Source organism: Mirounga leonina, unplaced genomic scaffold, assembly GCF_011800145.1.
Source record: "Mirounga leonina isolate KUSES-001 unplaced genomic scaffold, KU_Mleo_1.0 Mir_114, whole genome shotgun sequence".
Classification (NCBI taxonomy): Eukaryota; Metazoa; Chordata; class Mammalia; order Carnivora; family Phocidae; genus Mirounga; species Mirounga leonina.
Genome location: NW_023270265.1, coordinates 24,061,306 through 24,088,702, shown reverse-complemented (window position 1 = coordinate 24,088,702; position 27,397 = coordinate 24,061,306). Strand labels below are relative to the sequence as shown.

At 49.1% G+C, this 27,397-nt stretch overlaps 2 protein-coding genes and 1 long non-coding RNA gene across 5 annotated transcripts in view; 1 reads left to right on the top strand and 2 right to left on the bottom strand.

Annotated features, from left to right (window-relative positions):
• Positions 1–175: 175 nt before the first annotated feature.
• Positions 176–14,188, bottom strand: LOC118024617. The gene is made up of 3 exons (XR_004683156.1): positions 14,027–14,188; positions 12,130–12,311; positions 176–2,344 (listed from the first exon to the last, which is right to left on the bottom strand). It is a non-coding gene; the product is annotated as an uncharacterized LOC118024617 (long non-coding RNA).
• Positions 14,189–14,380: 192 nt separating this feature from the next.
• On the top strand, positions 14,381–23,446 carry AVPI1 (arginine vasopressin induced 1). Of its 3 annotated transcripts, none has more exons than XM_035026560.1 (3): positions 14,381–14,618; positions 20,586–20,882; positions 21,840–23,446. In XM_035026560.1, the coding sequence occupies exons 2-3, from the start codon at positions 20,596–20,598 to the stop codon at positions 21,997–21,999; spliced, it is 447 nt and encodes a 148-aa protein (XP_034882451.1). In that variant the 5' UTR covers positions 14,381–14,618; positions 20,586–20,595; the 3' UTR covers positions 22,000–23,446. The 3 variants fall into 3 exon arrangements, with proteins under 3 accessions (XP_034882451.1, XP_034882453.1, XP_034882446.1); XM_035026562.1 differs by having other exon boundaries at positions 14,600–14,988; XM_035026555.1 differs by lacking the exon at positions 14,381–14,618 and having other exon boundaries at positions 19,371–20,882.
• Positions 23,447–23,469: 23 nt separating this feature from the next.
• The window catches only part of PI4K2A (phosphatidylinositol 4-kinase type 2 alpha), a 30,266-nt gene continuing 26,338 nt past the window's right edge, over positions 23,470–27,397 (bottom strand). The window contains exon 9 of the mRNA XM_035026540.1: positions 23,470–25,934. Within this exon, the coding sequence (XP_034882431.1) occupies positions 25,773–25,934 (162 nt within the window). The 3' untranslated portion in view covers positions 23,470–25,772. The remainder of the gene's footprint in view (positions 25,935–27,397) is intronic.

Below are 27,397 nucleotides of genomic sequence, written 5' to 3'. Positions count from 1 at the left end.
ATATATATATATATTTTAAAGATTTTATTTATTTATTTGAGAGAGAGAATGAGAGACAGAGAGCATGAGAGGGAGGAGGGTCAGAGGGAGAAGCAGACTCCCTGCCGAGCAGGGAGCCCGATGCGGGACTCGATCCCAGGACTCCGGGATCATGACCTGAGCCGAAGGCAGTCGCTTAACCAACTGAGCCACCCAGGCACCCTATTTCCCTCCTTTTACTGAGGAGGAGAAATGAGGTCTAGAGAGGTTAAGCCCATGAAGCTGGTAACTGCAGCTGGTGTCTCTTGCCTCTCCATCCCATTCAACCTTCGTTCACTGTGACATCTTTCTAAAACACAGACCTGGTGTTGCGCTGCTTCCTTCACTGACCACAGGACAGAGCTCTCTCTCTTCTACGGGCATATTTCACAAAGCGGCTCCAACTGACTTTTACTTTTCCTGTTTTCCACTTCCTTTCCTTACCCATGCTCCTACCCCACATGCCAACCCCACCAAAACTCTCAAATTCCCCAAATAAGCTCAGAATGCCCTTCATTCCCAGACCCCACTTGGCTGGCCATCTCCTACTTATCCTTCAATGCCCAGTTTATACGCTCCTCCCTTGGGTCCAGACTCCTAAGCTGTTGATTGCTGGCTCGTTAGGCCCTCTCTGGGAGCACCCAGGAGTTCTGCGGTACTTCTGAGTCCAGTACATTGCCAAGTGCTGGCTGTCACCTTTATCTCTGCCTGGCACAGGGGAGACTCAATAGGTGTCCACAGAGTGGATGACCGAGTGGCTGTGGGAACAGCAACGAAAATGAGAGGGCCCTCATACCTAGGGACCATGCATGCTTCAGTCCGCCAGCCAACCCTACCTGCAGAACTAGCCCCTCATCTCCTGGTCATGTGATGTGTCCATTGGCCCCCTGGCCTGGCTGAGCAGGTCTCTCTTCCAGCAGCCTGCCCCACCCCCGCCTGTAGGAGAAAGTATATGTGGGTCTCAGGGGACTAATGCCTCTCACTGCACAACCCCACCTGCAGGGACCTGAGAAAGGTTGAACGCTTATTTTAAATGAATAAAAGGTGGGACGCCTGGGTGGCTCAGTCGGTTAAGCGTCTGCCTTGGGCTCAGGTCATGATCCCAGAGTCCTGGGATCGAGTCCCACATCGGGCTCCTTGCTGAGCAAGGAGCCTGCTTCTCCCTCTGCCTGCCTCTGTCTCTCTCTCTCTGATAAATAAATAAAATCTTAAATAAATAAATAAGTAAATGAATAAAAGGTGATGTATAACATCCATATCTGTGTAAGATAGCATGGTATTGAGACTCAGGGTGCAAACCGTGGAGGCAGACTGCCTGGCTATGCATCACAGCTTCACCACTCCCTCGTGCTGGGACCTGGGGTGTGTGTGCGCACGCGCACATAACCACTTTGTGCCCCAGTTTCCTCATCTGTGAAAGCCTTTCATTCAGCAAATGGGTATTAAGCAACTGTCAGGCACTGGGCACTATTTTAGGGTCTAGGGATACATAATACATATGTGATCATTATTAATTAAATGCTTACTATGCTCTAGGCACTGTTTTTTATTGTTGTTTTTTTTAAGTAAGCTCTATGCCCAAGGTGGGGCTTGAACTCACCCCAAGATCAAGGGTTACATGCTCTACCAACTGAGCCAGCCAGGCGCCCCTATATTCTAGGCAATGTTATCTCTGATTTGCTGGTGGGGAAACCAGGGCTCAGAGGGTTAAGGAAGGTGACCATGTTCACAGAGCTGATGGGTGACAGTTTAAACAGGAGCCCAGGTGTGGCTGGCTCTAGGTGATATTCAAAGTGCTTATATATACTTTCTCATATTTTATTCTCAGCCACTGTTACAGGGACCCAGAAAGGTTACATAACTTGCCCAAAGAAACAGAACTGGCAAAAGTCAGTGTAGAGACTCAAACCTAGGTCTTCTGATCCCAATTCTGGGGCCTTTCTAAACTCAGCATCCCTTAGCAATCAATCCCTGGCGGGACATTCCCGATGTCCTCAGGGTGCCAATCTTGAGAAGGGCTGGAGCTAGGACAGGCACCTGAGGGCTGAATCTGGGTGCTGGGCTGATGACGGGGTTATACTACACAAACTACCTCTGTGAGTAGGGGACCTAACCAAATAAACATTGAGAGGGAGAAAAGAGAGTCCTTCTGTCGCCTAAAAAAGGCATCTGGAGACGTAAGGGTAGAGCGCCACCTAGTGGGTACAAACCTTCAACCTCACAGCTAAGTCCAGCTCCTTACAAGGAAGCCAATGGGGTGGCTTTGGGGAGATATTTTTAGCCTCTGGAATCCCGAAGACATTCCAAGCGGCAGTCCCAGGAGACTCTGCAAAAGCATAAGCATGCAAGAAGATCTTGATTCCTCCAACTCAACAAGTAAGACCTAAGCACCTGCGGGATGCAAACAATCGGGGTGTGGAATGTAGGAATAAGGAGCACGAGCTCCCGCCCTCAGTGTTCACGCTTTTTCTGGTAGTGGAGGGACAGCTGTAGGCACAAAAGAAAGAGGTGGATGCAAGGAAATCCAAAAGGGAAAGTATGTGTGATGGGAGGGCTGGGAAAGCTTTCAGATTGAAGTGTCTCTGGAGAGTGGATAGAACTGTGACAAGCAGAGATCCGGGCTAGGCGTTGTTGGGCAAGGCAGTCCACCATGGGGCCTGAGCAGCTCTGGCTCTAACCACTGAGTGTGCTAAGAATGCAGAGCCCTGGTCGCCCATTCGCCTTCCCACCACTGCTCACCGTTGTGTTCTGCAGGCAGCAACGTTGTGGGATAAGGGAACATCTCCCAGACAAAGAGCAGGCTTGCTTGCTGCTTACTATAAAAGTGGTGGGGGCAGGAAGGGACAGGGGTGGGTGCTCCAAGCTCAGGACTCCGTAGCTGTGACATAAAGCTCCTGCGTGGGTAACCCATCTACCTGGGCCCCTCTGCTTTGCCCCCCATGAAACTAGGGAACAAGGGAAAGAGACATAAGGATAATGCTCATGCTGCTTGCTGTGCCAAGACTGATAAATCCTTTGAGTCCAACTCAGGAAACCGTGTCTTCTGCCCACATTCATGAAACAACAGCAGGCTAGCTTATTAGCTTGTAAGCAGGGTAAATCACAGCCCTGACAGGTGCTATAGGCAGAGGGAACCGTGTGAGCAAAAGCAGGGCCTATGTTGCTCAGGGAACAAGAAGTAGTGAAGTAGTGATGCTTGCTGGGTACTCTAAACCCCAAAGCAATGACTTTCACATGCCCAGAAGGGAAGACAGCTTATAACAAGGAGGAATGCGTGGCCACCCTGAGATCCCACGACCCACCCCTGATGTTCAGTCAGTTCTGTCTTCAGTCTCTGGGCTACTGTAAATTACTGCATATATGGACTCAACTCACATTGGTTTAATACCTATTATGTGCCAGGCCCTGAGCCAGCACTTGACATAAATTAGCTAACAGCAGAAGCAAAACTCACAGTGAGGAAGTAGATGGGTGTTGGGACCTGCAGAATCTTGCCTTGAATCTTAGAGTTAAATTACTAAATAAACATTTCCTGAACACCTACTATGTACGTACCTGGCATTATGCTACTCCTATACCTGAGTTGGAAGAGGCCTTAAAGATCATTTGCTCCAGGCTTCTGCTTTTATGAAGGGGTAACTAAAGCCTGGAGAAGGTAAGTGACTTGCCCCAGGTCACACAGCTGGTTGATGATGTGAGTGCCGAGTTTAGAACTTAGGTCTCCTGACTCACAATCCAGTGTTCACTCGGGGCAGAGGGCTCTGCACATGAACTCTCGTTTGTCAGCCAAGTGGCTCACTTGTCCAGGCCTGTTCCCAAGGCTGTGGGAACAGGGACCTCTGGAATGGTGGGTGGGGTTCCCTCTAGGTTGGAGTTGGGTAGGAACCTGGATGGCTCTTCAGTTTGTTACTCCAGCCTCCAAGGAGTACCTAGCCTTCACTGGAGCTATGAAGTGGCCTGGATTCTGGGCCCCTTGGGCAGACAGAGGCAAGGGGCCACAGGCTGGGCATGAAGTGGTAAAGGTGTTTGACTCTGACAAAGCTCAGACCTCACTCCCCAGGAGAAGCTGGCCAGGACCAGACCTGAAGCCACAGGTACCCTGTGAGGCTTATCTGGGTGTGAAGCCACCCAGAACACTGGCTGGGAAGGCCGGGTCCCTAACGCTAAGTAACCATGGGTGACCAAGGTAGATGCCCATGAGACTTCACCATTAATTGGCTGCCCATGAGGTGCTGAAGATGACCTCCTACTGGGACTATGATGGGGATGTGCAGACACCAGCAGACCGTATTCCTGGGAAAGGAGGGGCCTCACCTATAAAGATGGACACTCTGAGCCAGGATGGACGGAATCAAACACCACCACTCTGCCAGTCAGCCTCAGATAAAAGTGGAAGTGGCTCAATAGTAGTAACCAACGTTTGCAAAGCATTCACCACGTGCCAGGCACCATGCCAGGTGCTTTCCACTCTTGTCTCACTTAGTTCCCGCAACAGCTCTGTGAGGTGGGGCCATTAAAACCACCTCCACTCTAAAAGGAGGAAACTGAGGCACAGAGAGCTTATGTGACTTATCTAATGTCAATCTAATGGAGAATGAAATTCAAATATTTGATCTCCAAATCCAGGCCTTTAAGCAGTGCATATATCTCAGACTTCAGCCTTGATCTTGGAGGTCACAAGACATCAGAGGACTGCCCCTGAGCAGTGACAAAGAAAATGATCCCCATGCTGCAGAGATGGTCAGCATGTAGGGGGCCAGGCATGGGGCCATGAGAGTGGGTGTGGCTGTCACAGGCCCCAAGATCTGCACTTGGGGGAGGCTGACTGTGTATGCTGTTTCTATTTCTGACCCTGCTATGTGAAGGGTCTCCAGGAAAGGGGGATTTGTCCCCTGAACTCTCTAGCCTACCCACGGCTGGAGCTTTAAAGCAAGAGGAGTAAGGTCCAAGGCTTGGCCTAGAGCCGAGAGTCTCCATCAGATGATGTTTTGTGCTGAGTGTTCACCTGCATCTCCTCCTTGGCCTTTGCAACAACCTTGGCAGATAGGTAATTCATTGTCTCCACTTGACAGTTGAGGAAAATAAGATTCAGAAAGATTAAGCTAGGAACTAAATTTAGATTTCTGGACCACTGGAAACACTACAACTGTCTGAGATTCCCTGAGTCTACTTTAACCATGAACTTGCCCCTTAGGTCTAGTCTCACCGGACTCTTTATAAGACATTATTCACTGAAACCACAGAGCAAAAGCAAATGTGGTCTCCCCTCCTCTACCACTTGGTCTCCAGCTCCCATTACTCCTGGGGCCTCCTACAGATGTGGCAAATTATGAAGATTTTATCCAACTCTGGTTTCCTCTCTGCAGCCAAACCCCGGCTCCCCCACCAACCAAGACAGAGTGGGACATGACTGCCATGACTGAAAGAGATCAAAGATCACAGAAACCACTAGAGACCAAGAAGAACCTTGTCCTGACCCATCAGGAAGATGCCAAAATAGCAAACATCGGGGCACCTGGGTGGCTCAGTTGTTAAGCGTCTGCCTTCGGCTCAGGTCATGATCTCAGGGTCCTGGGATCGAGCCCCACATTGGGCTCCCCACTCAGTGGGAAGCCTGCTTCTCCCTCTCCCACTCCCCCTGCTTGTGTTCCCTCTCTCACTGTGTCTCTCTCTGTCAAATAAATAAAATCTTAAAAAAAAAAAAGCGAACATCATGGCATTCAAGGATCAAGAGAAGCAGCAAGAATATTCAGGGCTTTGGGAGGCTGCCTGCCTCTCCTATGACAGCCCTCTCCCCGTACCCACAGCCCCTGTTGGAGTGGTGGCTCTAGATATAGATGGTATATTTATACTATAAAGCTCTGCCCCTACTTTCCCATCTCCTCTTCTGACCCAAACTGGGCCTATCAGATTCCTTCTTTTGGAATTTGGCCAAATGGTCGTTCCTAAATGGAGCTAGTGGTGGAGTAACCAAAGCCAGTGCATGAGGCAAATTTAGGAGTAGAAAGCCTGAGCTGGCAGAGGAAGTTGATCTGCAGATAAAAGGGCAGTTTGTTAGGGTTGTCTAAAGAAACAGGATGGATAGATATATACATATAGATTTACTATAAGAAAATGTAATCATGGAGGCTGTTAAGTCCCAAGATGTACAGTTGGCAAGGTGGAGACCTAGGAGAGCCATGGCATAGTTTAGTCTAAAGGCTGAAGGCTCAAGACCCAGGAAGAGCCAGTGTTTCAGTTAGAGTCTGAAGAAGGGGGTGGGGGTGATCAATGTCTCAGGCCACCTGGGTGGCTCAGTCGGTTAAGCTTCTGACTCTTGATTTCGGCTCAGGTCATGATCTCAGGGTTGTGAGATCGAGCCCCATGTCAGGCTCTGCGCTGAGCATGGAGCCTGCTTAAGACTCTCCCCCACATTGCCCCCATCCCCACTTGCCCCCATCCCCACTTGCATGCATGCACACATGCTCTCTCTAAAACACACACACAATACAACAATGTCTCCACTCAAATAGTCAGCAAAAGGAGGTCCTTCTTACTCATGGGAGGGTCAGCCTTTTTGTACTATATAGGCCTTTAACTGATTAGACAAGGCCCACCTACATTAGGGAGGGCAATCTGTTTTACTCCGTCTACCAATTCAGATGTTAATCTAATCCAAAAACACCCTCACAGACACACCCAGAATAATATCTGAACAAATCTCTGGGCACTCTGTGGCCCAGTCAAACTGACACATAAAATTAACCATCACAGGCAGCTAGCTAAACAGGGACAAAAGATGGTGAGAGAGGACAGCTGCCTGTGACTTGCTTCCGGTTGTTCTGCTACACTTCATTTCTGTGAACTCACCGTTGCTTTCCAGTAACAACACCCCCCCCCCCCACTTCTTCACCTGAGCTATCTTAAACAGATTTGTTTCTTATCAGCACTGGAATGCTTGCATCTATGTCCCCTTCCCCTGAATCTGGGTAAGCTTGTGACTCAGTTATAACAAACAGGATGGCAGGAACCACACTGTATGACTTCTAAGTTCTGTCCAAAAGAAAAGCCACTCCTACCTTGGTCACTAGAACTCACACTTGCAGCCCTGAGCCACCATGGAAGAAGTCTCTGTTCCGGGTCACGTTGAGAAACCACCGAAGCACTCCAGTCAGCAGCCTTGGCCTTCAAGTTCTCCCAGCCTAGGCACCGGACATAGGAAATGAGCTTTCAAATGATTCCAACCCCCAGCTGTCAAAGCAACCTGTGCGTTCAAGACTTCCAGCTGGAGTTCTGACACCAAAGGGCAGAGACAAGCCACTCCCACTGTGCACTCTCTCAATTCCTGTTATCATTCATGCTTTCTATTTTCTGTTGTTTTGACATCTTGGGACCTTGCAGATCCAGGGAGGGACTGCCCCTCCCAGATTTAGCTAATTCCTAAAGGTAGCAAAGAATGTGACTGAGAGTATGCCTTTGACATGCAAACCAACCAATCCTGAGCCCAACTCCAAACCACCTCCTTTATTTGGGCTCTTACACTCCAGGAGGCAATATTCCCCTCCCCTAATCATCCCAGGGAAAGGTATCAGACAACTGGAGACAGTCCCTATGCCCCAGAGCCTGCTGGAATTATTCAAACTAGCCAATCCTAAACTTGCCTAGCTGCGTACTTTGTTTCACCCATTTCTTCCCACAAAAACTATAATAAAAACTCATGTCCATGCTTTTGCTCCTTCTGCCTCCTGACTGACCCTGGTGCTTGCCAGTGTGGCCATGTGTGGTGTGGCATGTCCCTTCCTCTGGGGAACTGTGAGTAACATCTTTTCTTTTCTTTTTTAAAGATTTTATTTTATTCATTTGAGAGAGAGAGTGAGAGAGAGAGCACAAGAGGGCGGAGGGTCAGAGGGAGAAGCAGACTCCCTGCTGAGCAGGGAGCCCGATGTGGGACTCGATCCCAGGACTCCAGGATCATGACCTGAGCCGAAGGTAGATGCTTAACTGACTGAGCCCCCAGGTGCCCCCAAGTTATCTTTTCAATGGCAGCCATCACCTGATCTGTTGGCCTCACAGTTCCTAAATAAAACCAAAATCCTGACATTTTAAAACATCCTGACCTGGGGCACCTGGGTGGTTCAGTCAGTTAAGCCTCCGACTCTTAATTTCAGCTCAGGTCATGATCTCAGGGTCGTGAGACCTGAGGTCCCACGTCCAGCTCTGTGCTCAATGTGGAGTCTACTTTAGAGTCCCTCTCCCTCTGCTCCTCCTCTGCCAAATAAATAGATAAAATCTCTTAAAAAATAAATAAAACATCCTGACCCACAGAATCCATGAGCATAATAAAATGGTCATTTATGCCACTAAGTTTTGGGGTGATTTGTTATGCAGCAGCTGTAGCTGGAAGACGTTGATATCGTGCAAGTCTCTAACCTCAGCTTCTTCATTGGCATAATGAGATGAACAGCAATGGTTCAGTATCACTGCGCTGTTGTGGGGATTCAATGAGATGCAAAGTGCCTAGAGCTCATATGTGTTAGCTTTATTATCAATACTGTCTTCTGAAAGAGCTTGGACACCCAGCTCACTGGTTTCAGGGTATCACTGGATTGCAAGACAAAAGCCTGCTCTCACGTGAGTTTTGCTCACTTGAGGTTCTTTATCCTCACCACATTACCAGTCTCGCTATCCTCCACTGGATCAGCCAGAGTCCAATCTCGAGACAGAAACCACACAGTAATTTGCATAGGGAAACCTCAATATAAGGAATTATTATTTACTCTAATGGAGTGCTGAGGCATTAGCTAACAAGAAGTTAAAGAGAACTCTAAAGAATATAGGAAAAGAAGACCTAAGCAACAGCCACTACTCCTAGGGCTGAGATAGGCCCTTAAGAAGAGCTCTCCGCCCCTCTCCCTCCTACCAGGGCCAAGATTCAGATCTCCTTAGAGAGGAGACATAGCTGTGGCTCAGTAAATGGGGAAGAAGTCAGTGAGGTGCTGTCCCTGTAGAACTTGCCGGAAATCAGCCATCTGGGGTGCTACTGCATGGACATCAAAAGTTATAGCAAAATGGAGCGCCTGGGTGGCTCAGTCGGTTAAATGTCCAACTCGGTTTCGGCTCAGGTCATGATCTCATGGGTCATGGGATCCCCTGCCCCAGGTGGGGCTCCGAGCTCAGCAGGGAGTCTGCTTGAAGATTCACTCCCTCTGCCCCTCCCCCCCACTCATGCTCACTCTCTCTCAAATAAATAATCTTTTAAAATCTTTAAAAAAAAAAAAAAAGATTACTGCAAAGCCACCCAAGGGGCCGAGGGAAGCTACCAGCCCGTGTGTGTTACTGGCCGCCCAGCGCTGTAGGACCCAGGCGCTGAACAAGCCTCCCACACCGCGGGAGCCTACACAGGGCGATGGGGGGGGGGGGTGCGGGGGGGGCGGTGCGCGGTGGACCTGGTGCCTGAGAAGTCACCTGAGCTCCAGGAGCAGGCCCTGGAGAAGCCTGGCAAGCTGCGGGAGCCTGGTGAGAGGACACACCAGAACCAAGGAGAGAAACCCTTCTTCCCACGGCGGCTTGCCGGCTCCCTCCACTGACAAGGCTGAGCATTGTGCCTGCTGGAAAAGGAGAAATATTTGCAGGACTCGGCTCCGTGATCACAGAGATAACTGGTACAGTCTACTTCTTTGGAGACTCAACTTCCATATGCAACCCTCTATATACATTTGGACTTCCATACGACAATGAAACAACTCAATATTACCACCTAATGAGCTACAGCTCTCCTTCTGGGACATGACATTCTCATTCCCTCTCTCCAAAATAAGGAGATACACAGTCCCAACGGTCTGCATTAAATACTGCTCAGAAAGAAAAACAAACAAAAAAACACTAAAAACTTCTCAGATTTTTTCAGAGTCCCTCGGAATACACTGTTAACTAAACACTAAACTTGTGACATTAACTTCCAACAACTTACATATAAACTTACATATGAAATGAAAACATGAAGAGAGAAAAAGAAAAAGGTTAGTATGTACAAAAACACCCTGTATATATAACAAACAGAAAAAATAAGCAAAGCTACTACAAGCCTTGTTTTTATAATTGGCCACAGGGCTGTTTTAGTAGCCATTAATGATTTTCTAGCTGCTTCATTCCGTCTACACTTATTGGTTGGTATGCTACTGTAAGAAAGGCCTTTTTCTTCTCCTCTGTTTACCTATTTATTCACTTATTTATATTGTTATGGACTTAGGTATTATTTCACCCACTGGGTTATAATCTGTTACTGTTATGATTTATTTTGATGCTTTGCACTTGCTAATGGGAGCCCTTATAAATGGACTCCTAGTCCTTTTGATGTGTTTCCATCATTCTTTGAGTACTTCCTTACTTTCCAGGACAAGATGTTCTAGAATCATCCTGAACTTTCTCAACCATTTCTCCAAGAAGCCATGGTTCCTTTTGTGGAGAATGATATTGAGAACTCGGTATATGGATTGTAAATGTGCTTATTCCTATTGGGGTATCATCACTTCTAGGCCCTCTCAGAAGACACAGCTGGAGAACGTGTGTGTTTGCATGTGTTTGTGTGGATACATACACATGTATATACGTACACATACACATTTAAACATATGCATACATTTACAACTTATCTATTTCTATATCTACTTATCTGTATGTTAAAAACCATGAGTTCATACTTGCTATGGACTGAATTGTGTCCCCCAAAATTCACATGTTGAAGCTCTACCCTCCAATATAACTGTATTTGGAGTAAGGAAGTCATTAAGGTTAAGTGAGAGGTCCATAAGAGTGCAGCACCGATCTGATAGGATTAGTGCCCTTATAAGAAGAGACACCAGAAAACTCCCTCTCTTTCTTCACCATATAAGGACACGGTGAGCAGGTGGCCGTCCGCAACCAGGGAAGAGAGCTCTCACCAGAAACCAGATGCGCTGGCACCTTGATCTTGGACTTCTCGCCTGCACAGCTGTGAGAGCACAAATTTCTCTTGTTAAGCCACCCAGCCTGTGCTATTTTGTTATGGCAACCTGAGCAGATTAATACAAAATTGACCTTTAATTCTAATGTACACGAGTCAGATTAGGTGTGGGTTTTTTTGTTTTGCATTGTTTTGTTTTGTAGTGTTTCTATAATGTACCGTTTGCCTGTAGGGCTTTGCTCTCTTCTCAGTTGCTAAGTCCAGAGAAGAGGGCTGTAGTAAGTTGTCTTGTGTAATGTCCTAAGCAGAAGGGTGCTTTTTAAAAAGTTTAGAATTACCAAGAGCATTTATCAAGAAAAACAGAGCTGACTCAAGAGTCACACTATTGCTTGTCAGCTGAGTGTGAAAGTTCTCTCTGCTCTCCCCAGAACAGGACAGAGAGCAACAACAAACCCACTGGAACAAACCTCAAGTCCACCGGGGAACCATTTACAAGAGCTGCTTGAGCAATTCCTGCAGGACAGAGAGCGAAGGAGTCAAATGCTGATTTGGTGTCTACAGCAAGGTTTCTATTGAGCACTATGCCTACTGCACCTCACAATAGGTATGATTATGATTATTTCCACTTTATAGATGAGAAACTAGGAAAGCGAGAAGTTAGATTATTTGCCTAAGGTTGAAAAGCTGGACCCCCTTTCCTAGACTTTACTCCCCTAGAAATTAGCACTCTGCTGAGCCATCCTGGCACCCAAGGCAAAAGGAAATAGGTGCACTCCTCTACACACCTATCAAAATATTCTCTGAATTAAATGGAAAAAGTAGACAAAAGGCCCACAATCAAAAAACATGACCATACATAAAGCTTTGTGTTGCCCAATCGATTCACACACTATTTTCAGTCATCATAAAGCTAATTGGCAGGGAGCATAATGGCGACCTATGTGGGAACCATGGGCTGATAGGAAATGACTATTCCTGTTGCAAAATGACACGAGGTCATAAAACAAACAACAAGCTGTCTTTATTTTAAGTGTTGATATTTTGTTCACCGTGGATGTTTTACATTAATTTTGGTTTTTAAAAAATATTACATTAAAATATTTATCTTGATTACTGGGTTTTTGTTTTTGTTTTTGCTTTTGTTTTGGTGTCCCTTTAAGTATTGCACCCAAGGAGTATTCCTCACTCACCTCACCATAATGTGATCCCTGGTAAAACCAAGTCTTGGCCTGAATTACAGCAGGGCTCCATTCCTCAGAGTTGACCTTCTCTTCCAAACAGGGTCCTTCCTGTTGGGGGGTTGATCCCAAATCCTCCACTCCTGCATGATGGAAGTACCCTGTCTTCTCATCAGACATACGGAATCATAAAGCTGTAACAACAGAAACGTTTCCATTGTGTGGTAAGCACATGGTCATACGCCTGCAAAAATGTGGGAAGACACCAGATGTTCTCCACCCAGCCTTAGTCACATCTGACCCAGAAACCACAGGTTCCCAATTCCCACCCTGGTATGCTCATCTGAGCTCCTGGCATCAGAAGTCCTAGGCTCTCCAAGCACTGATATGCCAAGAGTTTGGCCTTCCTATTTGTGAGACCGGGGAACAGGGCGTCCCTGGTTCAAGCCCAGCCTCCCTGTTTAGAACTCCACACACTCCTCTTTTGAGCCAAGCAGTTGGCTGAAAGGCTTTGCAGCAATGAGTGCCTTCTATTGGAGACGCACACTGATGACTTCTTTATTCTTTTTGCTATTTCCCTGGGTCTTCAGGAAAAGCAAAAAGAAACCATTGTTAAAACCCTTTAAAACAGCAAAGCACTTGCTGATGATGTTTTTGTGCTGGATGGAAAGAGGAACTAGAGACCACAGGATGAGGAAGAACAGCTCCCAAACATTCCTTCCACTTTGCAGAAAGGGACCCACAAATCCTTATATGCTGGCTTTTACTCTTTCCCCTCGGAACTTTTACAGAGGAGAGATCACACTTAAATGACCATGAAGGTCGGCTCTGAAGTGAAATAGAAGTCAGGAGACCTAGCTGCCTATTCCCAGGCACCTTCCTGACCATTTTTGAACCAGTGTGCAAACAACTCCTCATCTTCCAAAAAACTAACCAAGCATTTATCAAGAACCTATTGGGGGCACCTGGGTAGCTCAGTCGGTTAAGCATCCGACTACTGATTTTGGCTCAGGTCGTGATCTCAGGGTCATGGGATGGAGCCCAGCGTTGGCTCTGCACTCAGCGGGGAGTCTGCTTGAGATTCTCTCTCTCCCTCTCCTTCTGCCCACTCCCCCCCTCATAAATAAATAAACCTAAAAACAAAAAAGAAGAAGAACCCTTTGGCCACTGCATCCACTCCCAAACCCTCTAATACAAGTTCCAAGCTGCGACCAAAGTGACCTTCTAAAAACACAAATTTTTCATGAGGATGGAATGAGCTAATATTTGTAAAGTGCTGACTGGCATTACGGGCACATGGTAAGTGCTATAAAATATCTGTTAAACGATATATATAATGCTATTCCCCTCAGAGAGTCCAATGGAAACTTTTTCACCGTCCGCCTCTGCCTTCTGCTTTCTCACCACTCTACCCCTTGCTAGCCTTGCTCCGGGTCTCATATCAAGTCCTCCTGAGTCAAGCTACCTCCTAGACTCCGCACATGCCGTTCTCTCCTCCTTAAACTCTCTTCCCAGACCCACTCCTCTTCATTTGACCAACTTCAACTTCTTCCTTTCTTAGCTTAAATGTTTCTTCTTCTACCTCCCAGGACCTCCTACAGGGAGTTGTTTCCTCCTGTTTGACCCTTTTATAATGTTTATCACAATTGTAACCACTACTGAATGTTTTCAGCTCTTTAACGTCTGCCTTCCTTACTAGGCTGTAAATTCCCCCAGGGCACAGGCTTATAGAAGTCTCCAGTTCACTGCCTGTTAAGGAACTTGGACAGGGTGGGTCCCTAATGGACCACTGTCCAGTGAATGTATAAAACCTTCCTAATACTGCTCATTTAGGTAACTGGCCCAAGGTTGCACAGACGGTTTAAGATTTGAACCCACGGCACTCTAGCTTTAAAGCCCAAGATCTCACCATCCCTTCCTTTCCCTCAGAGCCGGAGCCAGAAGACAAGTGGTCCGTCTGGGAAGTGAAGTTAAGGGAACTGCTGATTTGCAGAGGGCCACACGTTGCAAGGTGCGCGGCGCGATGCGCGCCGGCCTAGGGCGCAGGAGAGGGGGCACGCGTCACGTGTATCCGCCTGCCGCCGACGCACCCCGAGGCTGGAATGCGGCCCCGCCCCGCTCCCGCGCCAGCAAAACCGCGCTCTCCCAGGCCACTGACGTCAATGAAGGGGGCGCCTCTGGGCGCCGTGCTAGGGTGGCCCAGGGCGGAGGGAAGGGGCCCCGGCGGACACGCCCCTCGCCGCTGCTCCGCTGCTGATTGGACCCGAGGAATCTTCGCACTCGGGTTTCGAAGCCGGCGGAGGGAAGGGGGCGGAGCCTCGGCACGCCCCTCGCCCCTCTGTTGCTGATGATTGGCTCACAGAGTCTCCGCGTTCGATTTTGGAAGGCTCTCGCCGGAGCTCTCACCGAGGCTCGGCGGTGGATTGGCTCTTTCCCGGCTGGGGAGCGCATTCTCCCGGGAGTCGCGGCAGTGACCTAGGTGGCCCGCCGTGAGCAGCCAGGTACGTAGATCGGGAGGCCCGGTTCGCGCTGCGGTGGGAGCGGGCGGGTGGGCGAGCCGTCAGAGCCAGGGTGCCGCTGGGACCCGAGCCCGCAGGTCCACTTAGGGCCTGGCGTTGTGCGAAGCTTCGGCCACGTCTGAGCCCCGGGGGCTGACCTGTGCTGGGGATGTCGCCCTGCGACCTGGGCCAGGATATCCCCTCCCAAGCTCTCGTCCTGTGGGTGAACACCGCCTGGTCCTGGTGAGCACCTTCGCAGCAGGAAGAGCAGAGCTACGCCCGCCCTTTCGAAAGGCCGTGAAGGGGTTAGGGTGGGCACATCTTAGCCTGCCCCATCCCGATTTGAGGTCTGTGGGCGCTGCCCTTCAGCGTGGTGAGTAATTGCTCTAACTCCTCGCGGGGCCGTGGAGTGCTGAGCGCGCCGAGGCTGGCTTGGGAGACCTGACTTGCAATCCCTGCGCCTTCCGAAACCCGCAGAAGCGGATAGCAGGCCGTTTCAGAGCCTCCTGGGTCGTTCCTTCCCCTGAAGACCTCGTCAGCCATCTGGCAGAACAAAAATAACAGTGGCTGAGAGGCTGGGCGCTGGGGTCACACTACCCGGGTGTATCCAGCCTCACCACCTACCTCCTGTTTGACTTTGGGCAAGTTACTTAACCTTTTTGAGCTCAGCTTTCTCATCTGTAAAATGGGTATAACCTGTAACTGTAGTGCCTCTTCATGGGGTGAGGATTAAAAAGATCACCTATTTGAAAGTGACGTTCTGTGCTTGACATGGAGCAAGCTGCCTTGGTGGCAGCTGTGGCTTAAAAATCCGCAGATGAACCCATCTCCCTTTAAACCTCTTTTTCCAAGAGTGAAAGCCCCTTCTGAGGGAGTTTCATGCAAATGACAATGATTCTATACTGCCTAGTTGTTAAACAGCCTTTTCCTTACATCACTCATTCATGCTGCAATGTACTGGGATGGATGCTTTAATATACTTTTATCTCCCTTATCCCCTTACGGGTTATTTACTCTCACTATTCTCACTATTTTGATGATGAGCAAAATGAGGCAGGGGAAAACAGGAACGTCACCCAGTTTTCAGAGGCACAGCCAGAATTCAGGGTTCTTGAACTCTTTAAAAGAGTTATTCCTACATCTAGAGTTTATTTTCCAGACGTATGTGAGAATTGGTCTGGGGGGAGGGCCCAGTTCCTTTCTCCGCTTCCACATTAGCTTTGGAGACTAACGTGTATGCAGTTCTCTCAGGCACTCCTGGTGGAGGTTAGGCCCTGAAGGCCTGGGGGGGGCTCACACGGCCAAGTGGACTGGGCCTCCCAGTGGAGGAGCCACAGATTTGGGCTGCTGTCCAGGGGCAGGGAAGCAGGCCAGGGCCACAAGTGTTGATTTGGGCCTTGGGCCAGAGCCTCCAGTTCTTTATCCAAGAGGCCCTTTGCCTCCGATTACAGATTATTGACATCAGCAGGGTTATCTGAAGTAGGGGAGCTGAGTGTGAAAGTGGCCCAGCTCACGCAGATGTGTTCTGCCTCTCGTGGTTATGTGTGCCTCCCTGAGACCACAGTCGGAATAGCTGTGTCTAAACAGAGCTTCATACACTACAAAGGATGCGCAGTTGTGCACTGTATTTCTGTATTACAAGTTCATTGCATGGTGAGTCACTTTTTAAATATACTTCTTTGTTAGAGTTCTCTAGTTCATTTATTGCCTATTTCAAAACAAGTTGAACTTTGTCATTTTCCACATTTGGTATTTACTTTGGGGGTTCATTTTAAGCTAGTTTGTGTCAAACTGAAGTTTTTTGCAATGAGTTTTTACTCATTTGCTCACAGACCCATGTTTATATTCTTTCATGTCAGCTCTGGAATGAAAGATCCATTTGTAATCTTTTAATATCCCTGTGGTGTCATTTTCCGGTTTAAAAAAGTACCATTGTTCAAGTATACACTGACTTTCTTGGATTCAGGTCTTGTTCAAGAAATTAGGGGGAAAATAACACATTGAAAAAGATAAGAGACGTTTCTTCTGGGGAGCCTGGCTGGCTCAGTCGGTGGAGCATGCTACTCTTGATCTCTGGTTGTAAGTTCAAGCTCCTTATTGGGTGTAGAGATTACTTAAAAATAAAATCTTAAAAAAAAAAGTTTCTTCTGATAATTAAAGTGTTCTGATTCATTTTCTCAAAGTTTACATGTAATCCTCTGTGAAATCCACTGATTTTTATTCCCAGTCTTAGTGCTGGCTGAATCCCAGGGTGGCAAGCAGAGCCAAGAGTGAGGATCCTCAAAATCTGGAGGTGCCAAGGCCCCCCGCCCCAAGGTGCACGCAGGGTATGTTTGAAGCTGGAGGCTTAGACTCCCCCAGATGGTTTGTTGGTGTGTTTTAACGCAGACGCTAGAGGCTGGAGGTGGGGCCTTGTAGGGCCTTGTAGCCACACACAGGTGCCTGGGAGGATCTGGGAAGTCGGGCTCCAAGCCATCCCTTAGACAGCTGCTGCTACTTAATCCAGTTGCTGTTCTCTCCGAAGGGAGGGTAAGATTGCCTGAGTCTGAGAGAAACGATACCGCCTCTTCTCCCACCACCCAGACCAGCCTAGGAGTGTGCCCCAGGCTTGGCCGTAGCCAGCTCAGGTCACTGGAGTGCTTTAGAGCAGTGAGTTCTCGGTCTTCCCCCAGACCTTAAGCCCCACATCCTACCAGCAAAACAGTGCCTTGTCTCCAGGGAAGATTGAGGAGGGCGGAGAAGAACTACTGGTTGGGGAATTTCCTGGCACCTAATTAGCCAGACCTGTCCACACGTGTTGCATCTAGGCCTCGGCAGCCCAGCAAACCCAGTCACCGCTTCCGTACAGACCTAGCCTCTTCAGAGAATCACTGACTCTGCACACGCCCTCAGAGACCATAAGCATCAACCTGTTCTTCTTACAGATAGAAGCGGGAAACAGAGGCCCACGGATGTGAAGTGCCGGAGGCCCCTCAGCCAGTGAGTGGCATGCCTAGGGCTCTGACTCATAAGCCAGTACTGTGTGCACTGGGTTGGGCTGCAGTTCCAGCTTTGTTTTGTGGAAGCTGGGGGATCTTCCTCGTCAGAGTGCCGCAGGTTCAAGGCTAGAACAGCGGGTCACGCAGTAAACAGCTTTGACGCTAATGAAAAAACTAAAATAAATTCTACAACCCCGCCCCCGCCTTGTGTGTGGGCTAGTCACGGTTCTTCCTTTTGCACCGGCAGGTTTCCCCCTTGGTGACTTAGGTGAGAATAGTGAAATATCCCCACCGAAATGACGGGCAGCAGCATTTGAGCTGCTCGGCTGTAAAGGCAGCCGAGGTTTTCAGACACAGCTGCAGCCCCTCACACCAGGTCCTGGCCTTGGCTGAGCCTCTGGCATTGAATCTGTCTCAGCTTCCTTTGCTCCTCTGAGCTGGGAGGAGGGTAACCGCGCCTGATTCCTAGAATTGTGTTGATGAAATAGCATGCATACTGTCTTATCACCTGATGCAGAGTAAATGACCCAGAGTCAGCTTTTATATCAGCCTGCAAAGTGTTCCCTGCTGACTATTGTTTTCTGGTCACAGTATGTTTTTATCATCCAGCTCAGGGGAGTTAATTACCACACATACTAGGTTTTTAACTGGATTCCGTAATAGTGCCTAAGGAGAGAGAGACTTTAAATTCCCATTTCCAGATGATAAGCACAATTTTTATGGAGTTAGTTTATCTGAAAGTCTTCTACAGGTTTATTTATTAAACCTTTTGAAGAGAGTGGGGTTCTTATGAGAGGAGGCCTAGACACTGGGACAGGGTGAGTGTGGAAATTACTGGAGGGCGCCTGGGTGGCTCAGTTGGTTAAGCGACTGCCTTCGGCTCAGGTCATGATCCTGGAGTCCCGGGATCGAGTCCCACATCGGGCTCCCTGCTCAGCACGGAGTCTGCTTCTCCCTCTGACCCTCCTCCCTCATGCTCTCTGTCTCTCATTCTCTCTCTCTCAAATAAATAAAACCTTAAAAAAATAAAAATAAAAATAAATTACTGGAATAAGGAGGGTGGCTATTGAGTTGAGGAGGAGGGAGGGCCAGTTACATTTGCAGAGTCTAAATGGGTTGGAGAGAGGTCACAAACTCTCAGAACAAAGGCAGGTGAGAGTAAGGGCCGCGAAGCTGGGAATGCTTTATGTGATTTCCATTTTGTTGGTTACAATGAGCATGGACATTTTGTATTGAACTGTATTTTAATTTTTATTCCCTTTTTAAGCTAGTTTCTGGGTGACCAGTATCTCCGTAGCTCACTGGAATGAGGTGAGGTCTGGTGTAGCAGCCTGGCCTTTGCCATCAGGCCTGGGGCTGAGGGGCGGAAGGAGCACAGGCAAGTCCTCCAGCTGGCTCATGCCAGAACAGAGGAACAGAGATCCTATCACACCCCTGATCCAAGTACAAAAGTCAAGGAGGCCAGGGCGCCTGGGTGGCTCAGTTGTTAAGCATCTGCCTTCAGCTCAGGTCATGATCCCAGGGTCCTGGGATCGAGCCCCGCATCGGGCTCCCTGCTCTGTGGGAGGCCTGTTTCTCCCTCTCCCACTCCCTCTGCTTGTGTTCCCTCTTTCGCTGTGTCTCTGTCAAATAAAATCTTTGAAAAAAAAAAAGTCGAGGCCAAAAGGGGTGGGGGGGGTGCAAATTTACATTTATTTGGCTCTTACCTGGTACCTGATACCATACCACCCTAGACTCACTCAATCCTTACAGCAATCCTGAGAAGTGGTTATGAGCCCCACTTCACAGCTAAGCAGAGAGGCTCAGAGAGGTTGAGGAACTTGCCTAGGGTCACCACTAGGAAGGTGGCAGGGCTGGGACTTGAGTCCAGTTCTGTGTAATGCCAAGGTCCTTGGTCTTCCTTGTCTCTACTCTGCTTTCCAATGTCAGCGTTTTCAGGCTATACTGGAGACAAGGATAGGGTGAGTGAGCCTCCTTTTATTATTCTTCATTATTCAAATTGAACTCTCTAGAACTGAGGAAGATCGTTTAATTTTCATTTCCTATTGGGGGGGAGCATTGACATGAGCCTTCCTTTTATTGAACTTTCTTATAGATTTCAGCCTCTGCCCATGGTCGTATATTCTAACCCTGTAGCTTCGCCCGTGTTGCTCTCCATGGCCTTTTGGACTGCAGTTAGATCTATTTCATACTGTGTTTGCTAAACTATGTGGACTTGGTCTGTCTCCAGGGTCTTGAAAATAGGTGGGATGACTGTTCTCAGTGTTACAGGTGGGAAAGCAGAATAGAACATCGAGCTCACTGCGACTCTGTGAAGTAGGAATTGGTACAGGGGGCAGCTGAGCTAGGCAGTGGTGGAGTTGACTAGAAGTGGGATTCCAGCCTAGGTAGCCGCCCCATAACCTCCCCTCACTTAGCATCAGAGAGATCTGGATTCTGTTCTTCAGTGTCTTCACCTGTGAAATGAGGATTCACGACCCCCCCACAGGGCTGCCTCGCAGTTACGTGACTGCAAGTCTTAGAGCCATGCCTGATACATTTAAATGCACCACATAGTGCGGTGGGTGCTGCCAGCACTGTCCTTGGGACCTAGGTATCCTGGGGTCTGCCTGGGCTCTACAGCCGGATGGACCTGGCTTCTACTCCCGCCTCTGCACTTACGCAAGGCTTTGTGACTGCCAACGGTCATTTCACGGAGTTGCACTTCTTCACCTGTATGGTGCGGATAAGCCATGCTTACGTCACAGGTTGCTGTGACTCTCCAGGGAGATACTACATGTGTTGCATACATAAGCACTTTATAATCAAGTTTGACTGTCATCATTCATATTATTTCCCCCAGGTGCCCTGGAAGTTAGAGTGACTTTAAGTCAAGACTTAACTGCACATTGGCTCCTGGAGAATAGAAACATCGGAAGCCTTGCATTGGTCGGGACCCCAGGTTTGGGAAGGGCCTGCTAAGCTGATGTCTCTCCATGCTTTCCTTCCCCAGAGCACCCAGGATGGGCACCCCAGCCTCTGTGGTGAGTGAGCCGCCCCCTTGGCAGGCCCCGGCTGAGGCCCGAAGCCGCAAGCAGGCCTCGGCCAACATCTTCCAGGACGCCGAGCTGCTGCAGATCCAGGGCCTGTTTCAGCGCAGTGGGGACCAACTGGCCGAGGAGCGGGCACAGATCATCTGGGAGTGTGCAGGAGACCACCGTGTGGCAGAGGCCTTGAGGAGGCTGCGCAGGAAGAGGCCCCCCCGGCCGCAAGCCCTGGGCCACTCACTGCACCACTGCAGCCGGCTCAGGTGGGTCCCTGGAACCGGAGGGCTGAGGGCAGGTGAGCACTAACGGTGCCCCCGCCACCATTTCCCGGCGCGGGGACCTGGTGCCACTGTAAAGTACGTGCGACGAGGGTGGTCAGGTCTGTGCAGTGCCTACGATTGCTGTTACTACTGGAGTCATACTGGACCCTGTGAACTTTTGTGGGAAGGAGTGCTGCGTCCTAATTTTGCAGTGATTCTCAGCCAGGTGGGAGGGACTGTTGTTTGGGAGGAAGAAAATTTGTTTCCCCATCGTAGAACAGGTAAGAATCACAAGTAAGCCTGGTTAAAATCTCACCTGTGGGATTATAGAGACTATAGCGTAGGAAGGTTCGGTAGAGGTATTGAGGTTTGGAAATTGTTGAGGAACTTGAAACTTTCCCTAGTCATCCCCCTGTGCCTAGGTCACTGACAGCCTGGGAACAGCGAGCCCCATGACGTCAAGCTGAACCATATGGCCTAGCCAATCACTGTGGGTTATGCTCTGGGCTCTATTCCCGCTGCCTTCTCGAGGCCCCCAGTCAGAGCATTAGACCTGAACAGGTCTCCCGAGTCATCAGGTCCAGGGGAAGCAAATCAGGCCCTTGCTCAGATTAACTCCAGTTGACTTGCGGTCCCTGTTTAAAGCACCTTGCTAAGGAGGATACTCCGTTCCTCGAGTCTCGTATCACAGCGGACTAATGATGACTGCCATGAGGACAGCATGAGGAAGCTGGAGAAATGCAGAGTATCACACACCCTGATCTAGTCCAGCTCTCTTTACAGAGAAGAAATCTGAAAGCTTTGCCTAGTCTTTAGCTCTCAGAGGGCAGATGAGACCGAGCCCTGGTCTCGTTTTACCCCAAACAGTGTGTTTTAATACTTCATCATGACCACAATCTCTTTAGCCCCCATTCTGCTCTTCCTATTGACGTGGGCCTACCACACACTTGTTCTCTGCAGAATCCCCGAGCCCTGCGCTCCACTGGCCGACCCACAGAGTGGTGCCACGGAGACGGCTTCTGGCGATCAGTATCTGAACTCCAGGAGGACAAGTGCCAGGATCCGCCGGAACTGGAAGAAGCCAGGCCCCACAAGCTACCTCCATCAGATCAGACACTGATCCAGGGAAGGGGCAGTATCTTCCCCAGGAATCATAGGGACTTTTGCCAAAGGGCCCAGGAGGTGAAGAAGGAAGAGAGACTTGAGGCAGACAGCCCCACAGGGGTAAATGAAAGACCACTGCCACTGGCCTGCTCCATTCAGAACAGGACTGGAAACGTCCCCTGAGCTCTAGGTTATGTGGGACCCATTCCTCACCAGAATGTGGAGAAACAGCGCCTCAGCTCTTCCCATCTAACAGTACACCTGGGCTGCATGATATTCCCCCGAGAGTCAAGTGATGGGCACTCAGACTGAGCATCTCACCACTCCTGCTCCTAACCCTCCTGCTGCTCCTGTAACCCGTGGCCCGGCGGCCTGCCCACACCCCTGCCCCTGTCAGGCTAGCACAAGGAAACCGTGGTTTAAGGGGCAAAATAAAAACATTCACATCAACAACAGTGTGTCTGTCGCAGAAAGGGAGGGTCCCCAAATGGACACTCTGGAGCCAGGGGATGAAGGCTTGCGCTTACTCCAGGAAGGAGAAAATAGGACAGGCCTCCTTTTCCCTGTGAGCACCCTCAGTCCCCTAGTTCCCTGTGCCCAAGCCTCCTTTTCCAGAGATTGTCCGATTAGGAGATGGAAGCATCTCTTTAGGGCAGTCCTGATCCACAGGAGAGAGAGGGCTCCTGGACTCTGGCCAGTTCTAGAAGGGGAAAGGCTCTTCCAGTCGGCCTTGCACAGTGAGCAGTGAGCCTGCAGTCAACGTACTGGCTGCCAACCCTGCAGCTGGTTTCTTTATCCCCATGGGCCAACCATCCTGAGGTGGGTCAACAGCTGGACCAATCATTCTTAAGCCTCTGGCATGACCTGAGGCTTCCTAGCCTAAAAACCTTTAAGGTGAGGATTTTTGATTACTCTGCTGGCTTCACCTCAATAGCATATTATGTGCTCATTAGCATTCAGCTCCACTCCCCAGGAACCCTATCTGCCCGATCACCCCCCACTTAAAGGACCCAGGGTTCAAAGTGCTTCAGGCAGGCTACCATGTGCACACATAAAGGGTTGCCCTCTTGTAGCCAAGAAGAGACGCTGAGTCCACATTCCTCATCCCAAACCCTTTGGGCTAGGTGACTTTGTTATTCAGAATTTTTTCAGCTTTTACGAAGTAGTCAGTGCAAATACTGCATAATCCCTACTGGGGAAGTATCTCATAACAAAACATTAATATTTCTGCAACAAATATACACACTAAGAGGAAAACATGATGGTTACAAATAGCTTCAATTCATAACAGTGTAGGTTCAGGTCACGTTTTGGTGTCAACTGAGTTAATGAAGATATTAAGCACTGGGACTTTGGAAGTGAGGACCTGTATAACTCAGGAGCCCTATCTCAGCAACTCCATGGAAACACATAGTCCTCTGTCCTTAAAATTGCATTCTACCTTGTCTTCCTTTCACCCAAGATCACTAGACAAAAAAGATCAGAATTGGACTTGTTATTCATACATTTGCATTGATTTAAATACATTACATACAAGTTCTACAGTGCGTTGGAAGAACAACACAGGCAGCAGCACTCTCCCAGCTGGGCCTCACCTCCCTGACACGGGGACAGGGCCTGGGGCTGGCAGAGGGCTGGGCTGTCCCGTGAGTGCTGCCCAGAAGCCTGCCTTGGCAATTTGGGCCCCCAGCTCTCCCCAAGTCCACATTCAAGGCAACCTGAGTACAGACTTCAAGGAGAATGGAGACATGCCAAGAAAGGATGCCCCACATTCTTGCCTGCCAGGACTGGGACCAGCCCCCTTGTACGCTGGACCCAATTTCCTTCTCATGAGAGAGCTGGTCTGGATGAGGGCAATGTGCAGATCTAGTTGGCTGGGGGAAGCAAACAGCTTCCTCTGAGACTGCTTGGGCTCTCTCAACACCCAGGTGGGAAGCTTTACCAACAGGTCTGTGTAGAGAGGTCTTTGGAGAGCTAGACACACCTGGGTCCCCTCTGGCCTCTGGGAGCCCTGCTGCTCCTGCAGTCTGGGTGCAGGCACTGTCGAAAACATGGTCCCCCAGGGCAGATTCCAGGGTGGCCGAATGAGATTGTCAGGGCTAAGAGCTGTGTCTTTGTCCACAGGGCATGCATATCCAGCTCCCAGAGACTCTTCCTGTCAGCTGGAGGGAACCCCAGCACACACTGGCTCCCGGGGCCTGGAATGCAAAGGGACCAGCTTGGCCCAGCTGACAAGAGAACTGCACAGCTCTGCTCTTCCTCCTGGGCAGCAGGAGCTGGGCAAGCGGAGGGCACGCAGCCATAGTCCTCGCTCCCTTTCTTTGGTTGTTTTTCAAACCTTCAAGATAGTTTCTTTCCAAGGCTGATTGACCAATCGCAGGGTGCCAGAATCTTGAAGTGTCCAGTAGCGCAGAACTGCCCTTAGCCACAGATGGCACCCTCTTCCCTCCCTCCTGAGGCCATTCTTTGCTTTGGTGTAGAAAGGGCTCGGACACCTGGCAAGGGGGACAGCTGAGGGGAAAGACACATGGAAGCAGGAAGATGCACACTGAGCTGGGCAGGCACTGGGGGACAGTTTAAAGGCCTTTCTCCTCTGGGCCCTGCCCTTCTCAAGAAGCCAGGGAAAAACTGGCCTGGAACAAGAGGTCAGGGAGCAAAGGGAAGCTGCCAACTAGGAAGAGAACACGAGTCCCGTTACCTCCACCAAGCAGCAGGTGGTGGCACACAGAGAAGTCCAGGGACCTAATATCCTGTCCTCTCATGAGCTGAGATGCACCTCACTGAGACCCACTCCAGAACCCAGAACTGAACCCCTAAGTCAAAAGTGTTGAGAAAAAAAATAGCTAACAACAGAACAAATCAGAGGACCAGGGGGAGTTTATCACCAGGACTCAGGAAGCAAGGCTGGGATAAGTTTACCCACAAACAAATTACAGCTCCCAGCATGCACTTCGGCCAGATGGATTGCTTCTGCATGCTGGGGAGGCCACTTCCTCCCTCTTGCTTTTGCCTGAATGGCAGGTAAACTGCAAGCCTGGACTAGGGAGCCTGCATCCTTAGCAGGGCAGAGAGCAGAGCCAATCTCTATGATCATATGCAGAACCACTGAGAGTTCCGGAGCAAAAGTGTCCCGACCATGAGAACTGGGTTGGGAGGCTTTTAGTCAGCCTATTGTACTGGTGGGAGAAGTGGAAGAAAACTGGGCAAAAACCCAAAAGAAAGGTGTGGCTTCTGTCTGTCCCAACTGGTGAGTCACCCAGTGGCTCTCTGAATCACCCAGCCGCATTGGTCCACGGGAGTAAGGAACTGTGAGGCACCTGAGTGTCTGGGTCCATGCAAATTTAGGTCTGGATCAGAGGTTTCTGACCTGAGAGGATCTGGGATTCTGCCTGGGTTTTGCTACTAATATTTAAATTCATATTTGTATGTTCGTTTTCTGATGCAGAATATAATGAGGAATTGCCACAGAGCAGGGTGTCAGGGAGGGAAGGGGATTTCCCAGCCTGCCCCACGGGATGCTGGGAGATGCTCCTTCCAGGGCTTCTGGACTACTCACTCGCATGGAGGCTCCAGCCCTCCCTAGCACTTTGAAGTGCCCAACAGCACATACTGTCCCTCCGATTGTGCTTCTCCCTGTGCTTGGGAAAGCGCTGAGGGGGTGGCAAGCAGAGAAGAAGGGCTCTTAAGGGCACTGCTCTCCACCGGCTTCTCTGGCTTTTCCTGCAACCCACTCCCCAGGCTTCCTCCCAGCCCAAGTCTCAAACAACATGTCTTTGTCTGCCTCTTGGGCTACCACCACGAAAAGAAGGGCTTCCGACTCTGAAAGCTCTGTGTGTAGGACTCGCTAGAAGACCGCTGGTGGGAACGGGCCGTCTCGACAATCACGGGTGGCATCTGGACAAGGTGCAGGGGACTCTTGTTGTCTTTCAGAGCCTGGGTCAGATTTAGGATCTGCGGCAGGAAAAATAAGATCAGTGAGGGAAAGACCAAGGCATCCTGGTCTGCCTCTGAAGGGAGACCTGCTGATATAGTACTCCCATAAATCAATACAAAAATAAATAACACATTAATGGAAAATTATACAAATAGGGTATTTCCAAAAGTAGGAATGTAAGGGGGCAAAATACAGAAAATGGAAATCTCTCTGGTCATTTAAAAAATGCAAATTAAAACCAAAACCTCCCATTTTTTGCCCTTCCCGTTAGTAAGGATACAGAAGAAGAAGAAGAAGATGCCTCAGATTTGAGGAAAGTTCAGAGCCAGGCTATGGGGCTGGATCTTGGGCCAGTTTTTCAGAAAGGCTTAGAAGTGAACAGGCCCTCTGACTGAGCAATTCCATTTGTAGGAACTAAAGAAACAACCATGAATATGCACAAAACACTTAGTTTCAACTAATACACTGCAATGTTGTTTGTAACAGTGAAAATGGTATAAATGCCCAAGAGCATGGGATCAGTTAATAATCTAAGGGATAAGAAATAGCAATTAAAAGATCTATTTTATTGGCATGGAAAGCTAATCCTGATGTCAACAGACAGAAAAGGACAGAGACAGGAGCCAGTATTATAATGTGACTTCACCTTTATTTTCTGAAATTCTATCTTCTTATCTACCTATCTGCAGAGAAAAAAAATTCTGGAAGTTGGCAGTAATTATCTCTGGGTCAAGAAATTATAGGGGATTGGGGCGCCTGGGTGGCTCAGTCGTTAAGCGTCTGCCTTCAGCTCAGGTCACGATCCCAGGGTCCTGGGATCGAGCCCCACATCGGGCTCCCTGCTTGGCGGGAAGCCTGCTTCTCCCTCTCCCACTCCCCCCGGCCTTGTGTTCCTGCTCTCGCTGTGTCTCTCTCTGTCAAATAAATAAATAAAATCTTTAAAAAAAAAAAAAGAAAGAAATTATAGGGGATTTTTATTTGTTCATTGTTGTTTACCCTTATTTTCTGATTTTCCTACAAAGACCATGTATTTTGAAAAAAGCCAACATTTCACTTGGCTTCTCTCTCAAATGCTATCACTGTTTTTTAGACTTATGGAAAAGTTACAAAGATCGTGCAGAAAGTTACTCAGTTTCTCCTAATCTTAAATTCTTACATAACTACAGTACATTTACCAAAACTAAGAAATTAACGCTGGAACATTACTATAAACCAAACTCCAGACTTAACTTGGATTTCATTAGATTTTCCAGTACCGTTCTTTTTCTCTTTCAGGATCCCATTAGGGATACCACATTGCATTTAGCTCTTTATCAACTTTTGTCCATATTTTACAGATATTTCAGAAATGTGTTCATGGGAGGGGCGCCTGGGTGGTTCAGTCAGTTAAGCATCTGCCTTCGGCTCAGGTCATGATCCCAGGATCCTGGGATCAAGTCCCACATTGGGCTCCCTGCTCAGCAGGGTGTCTGCTTCTCCC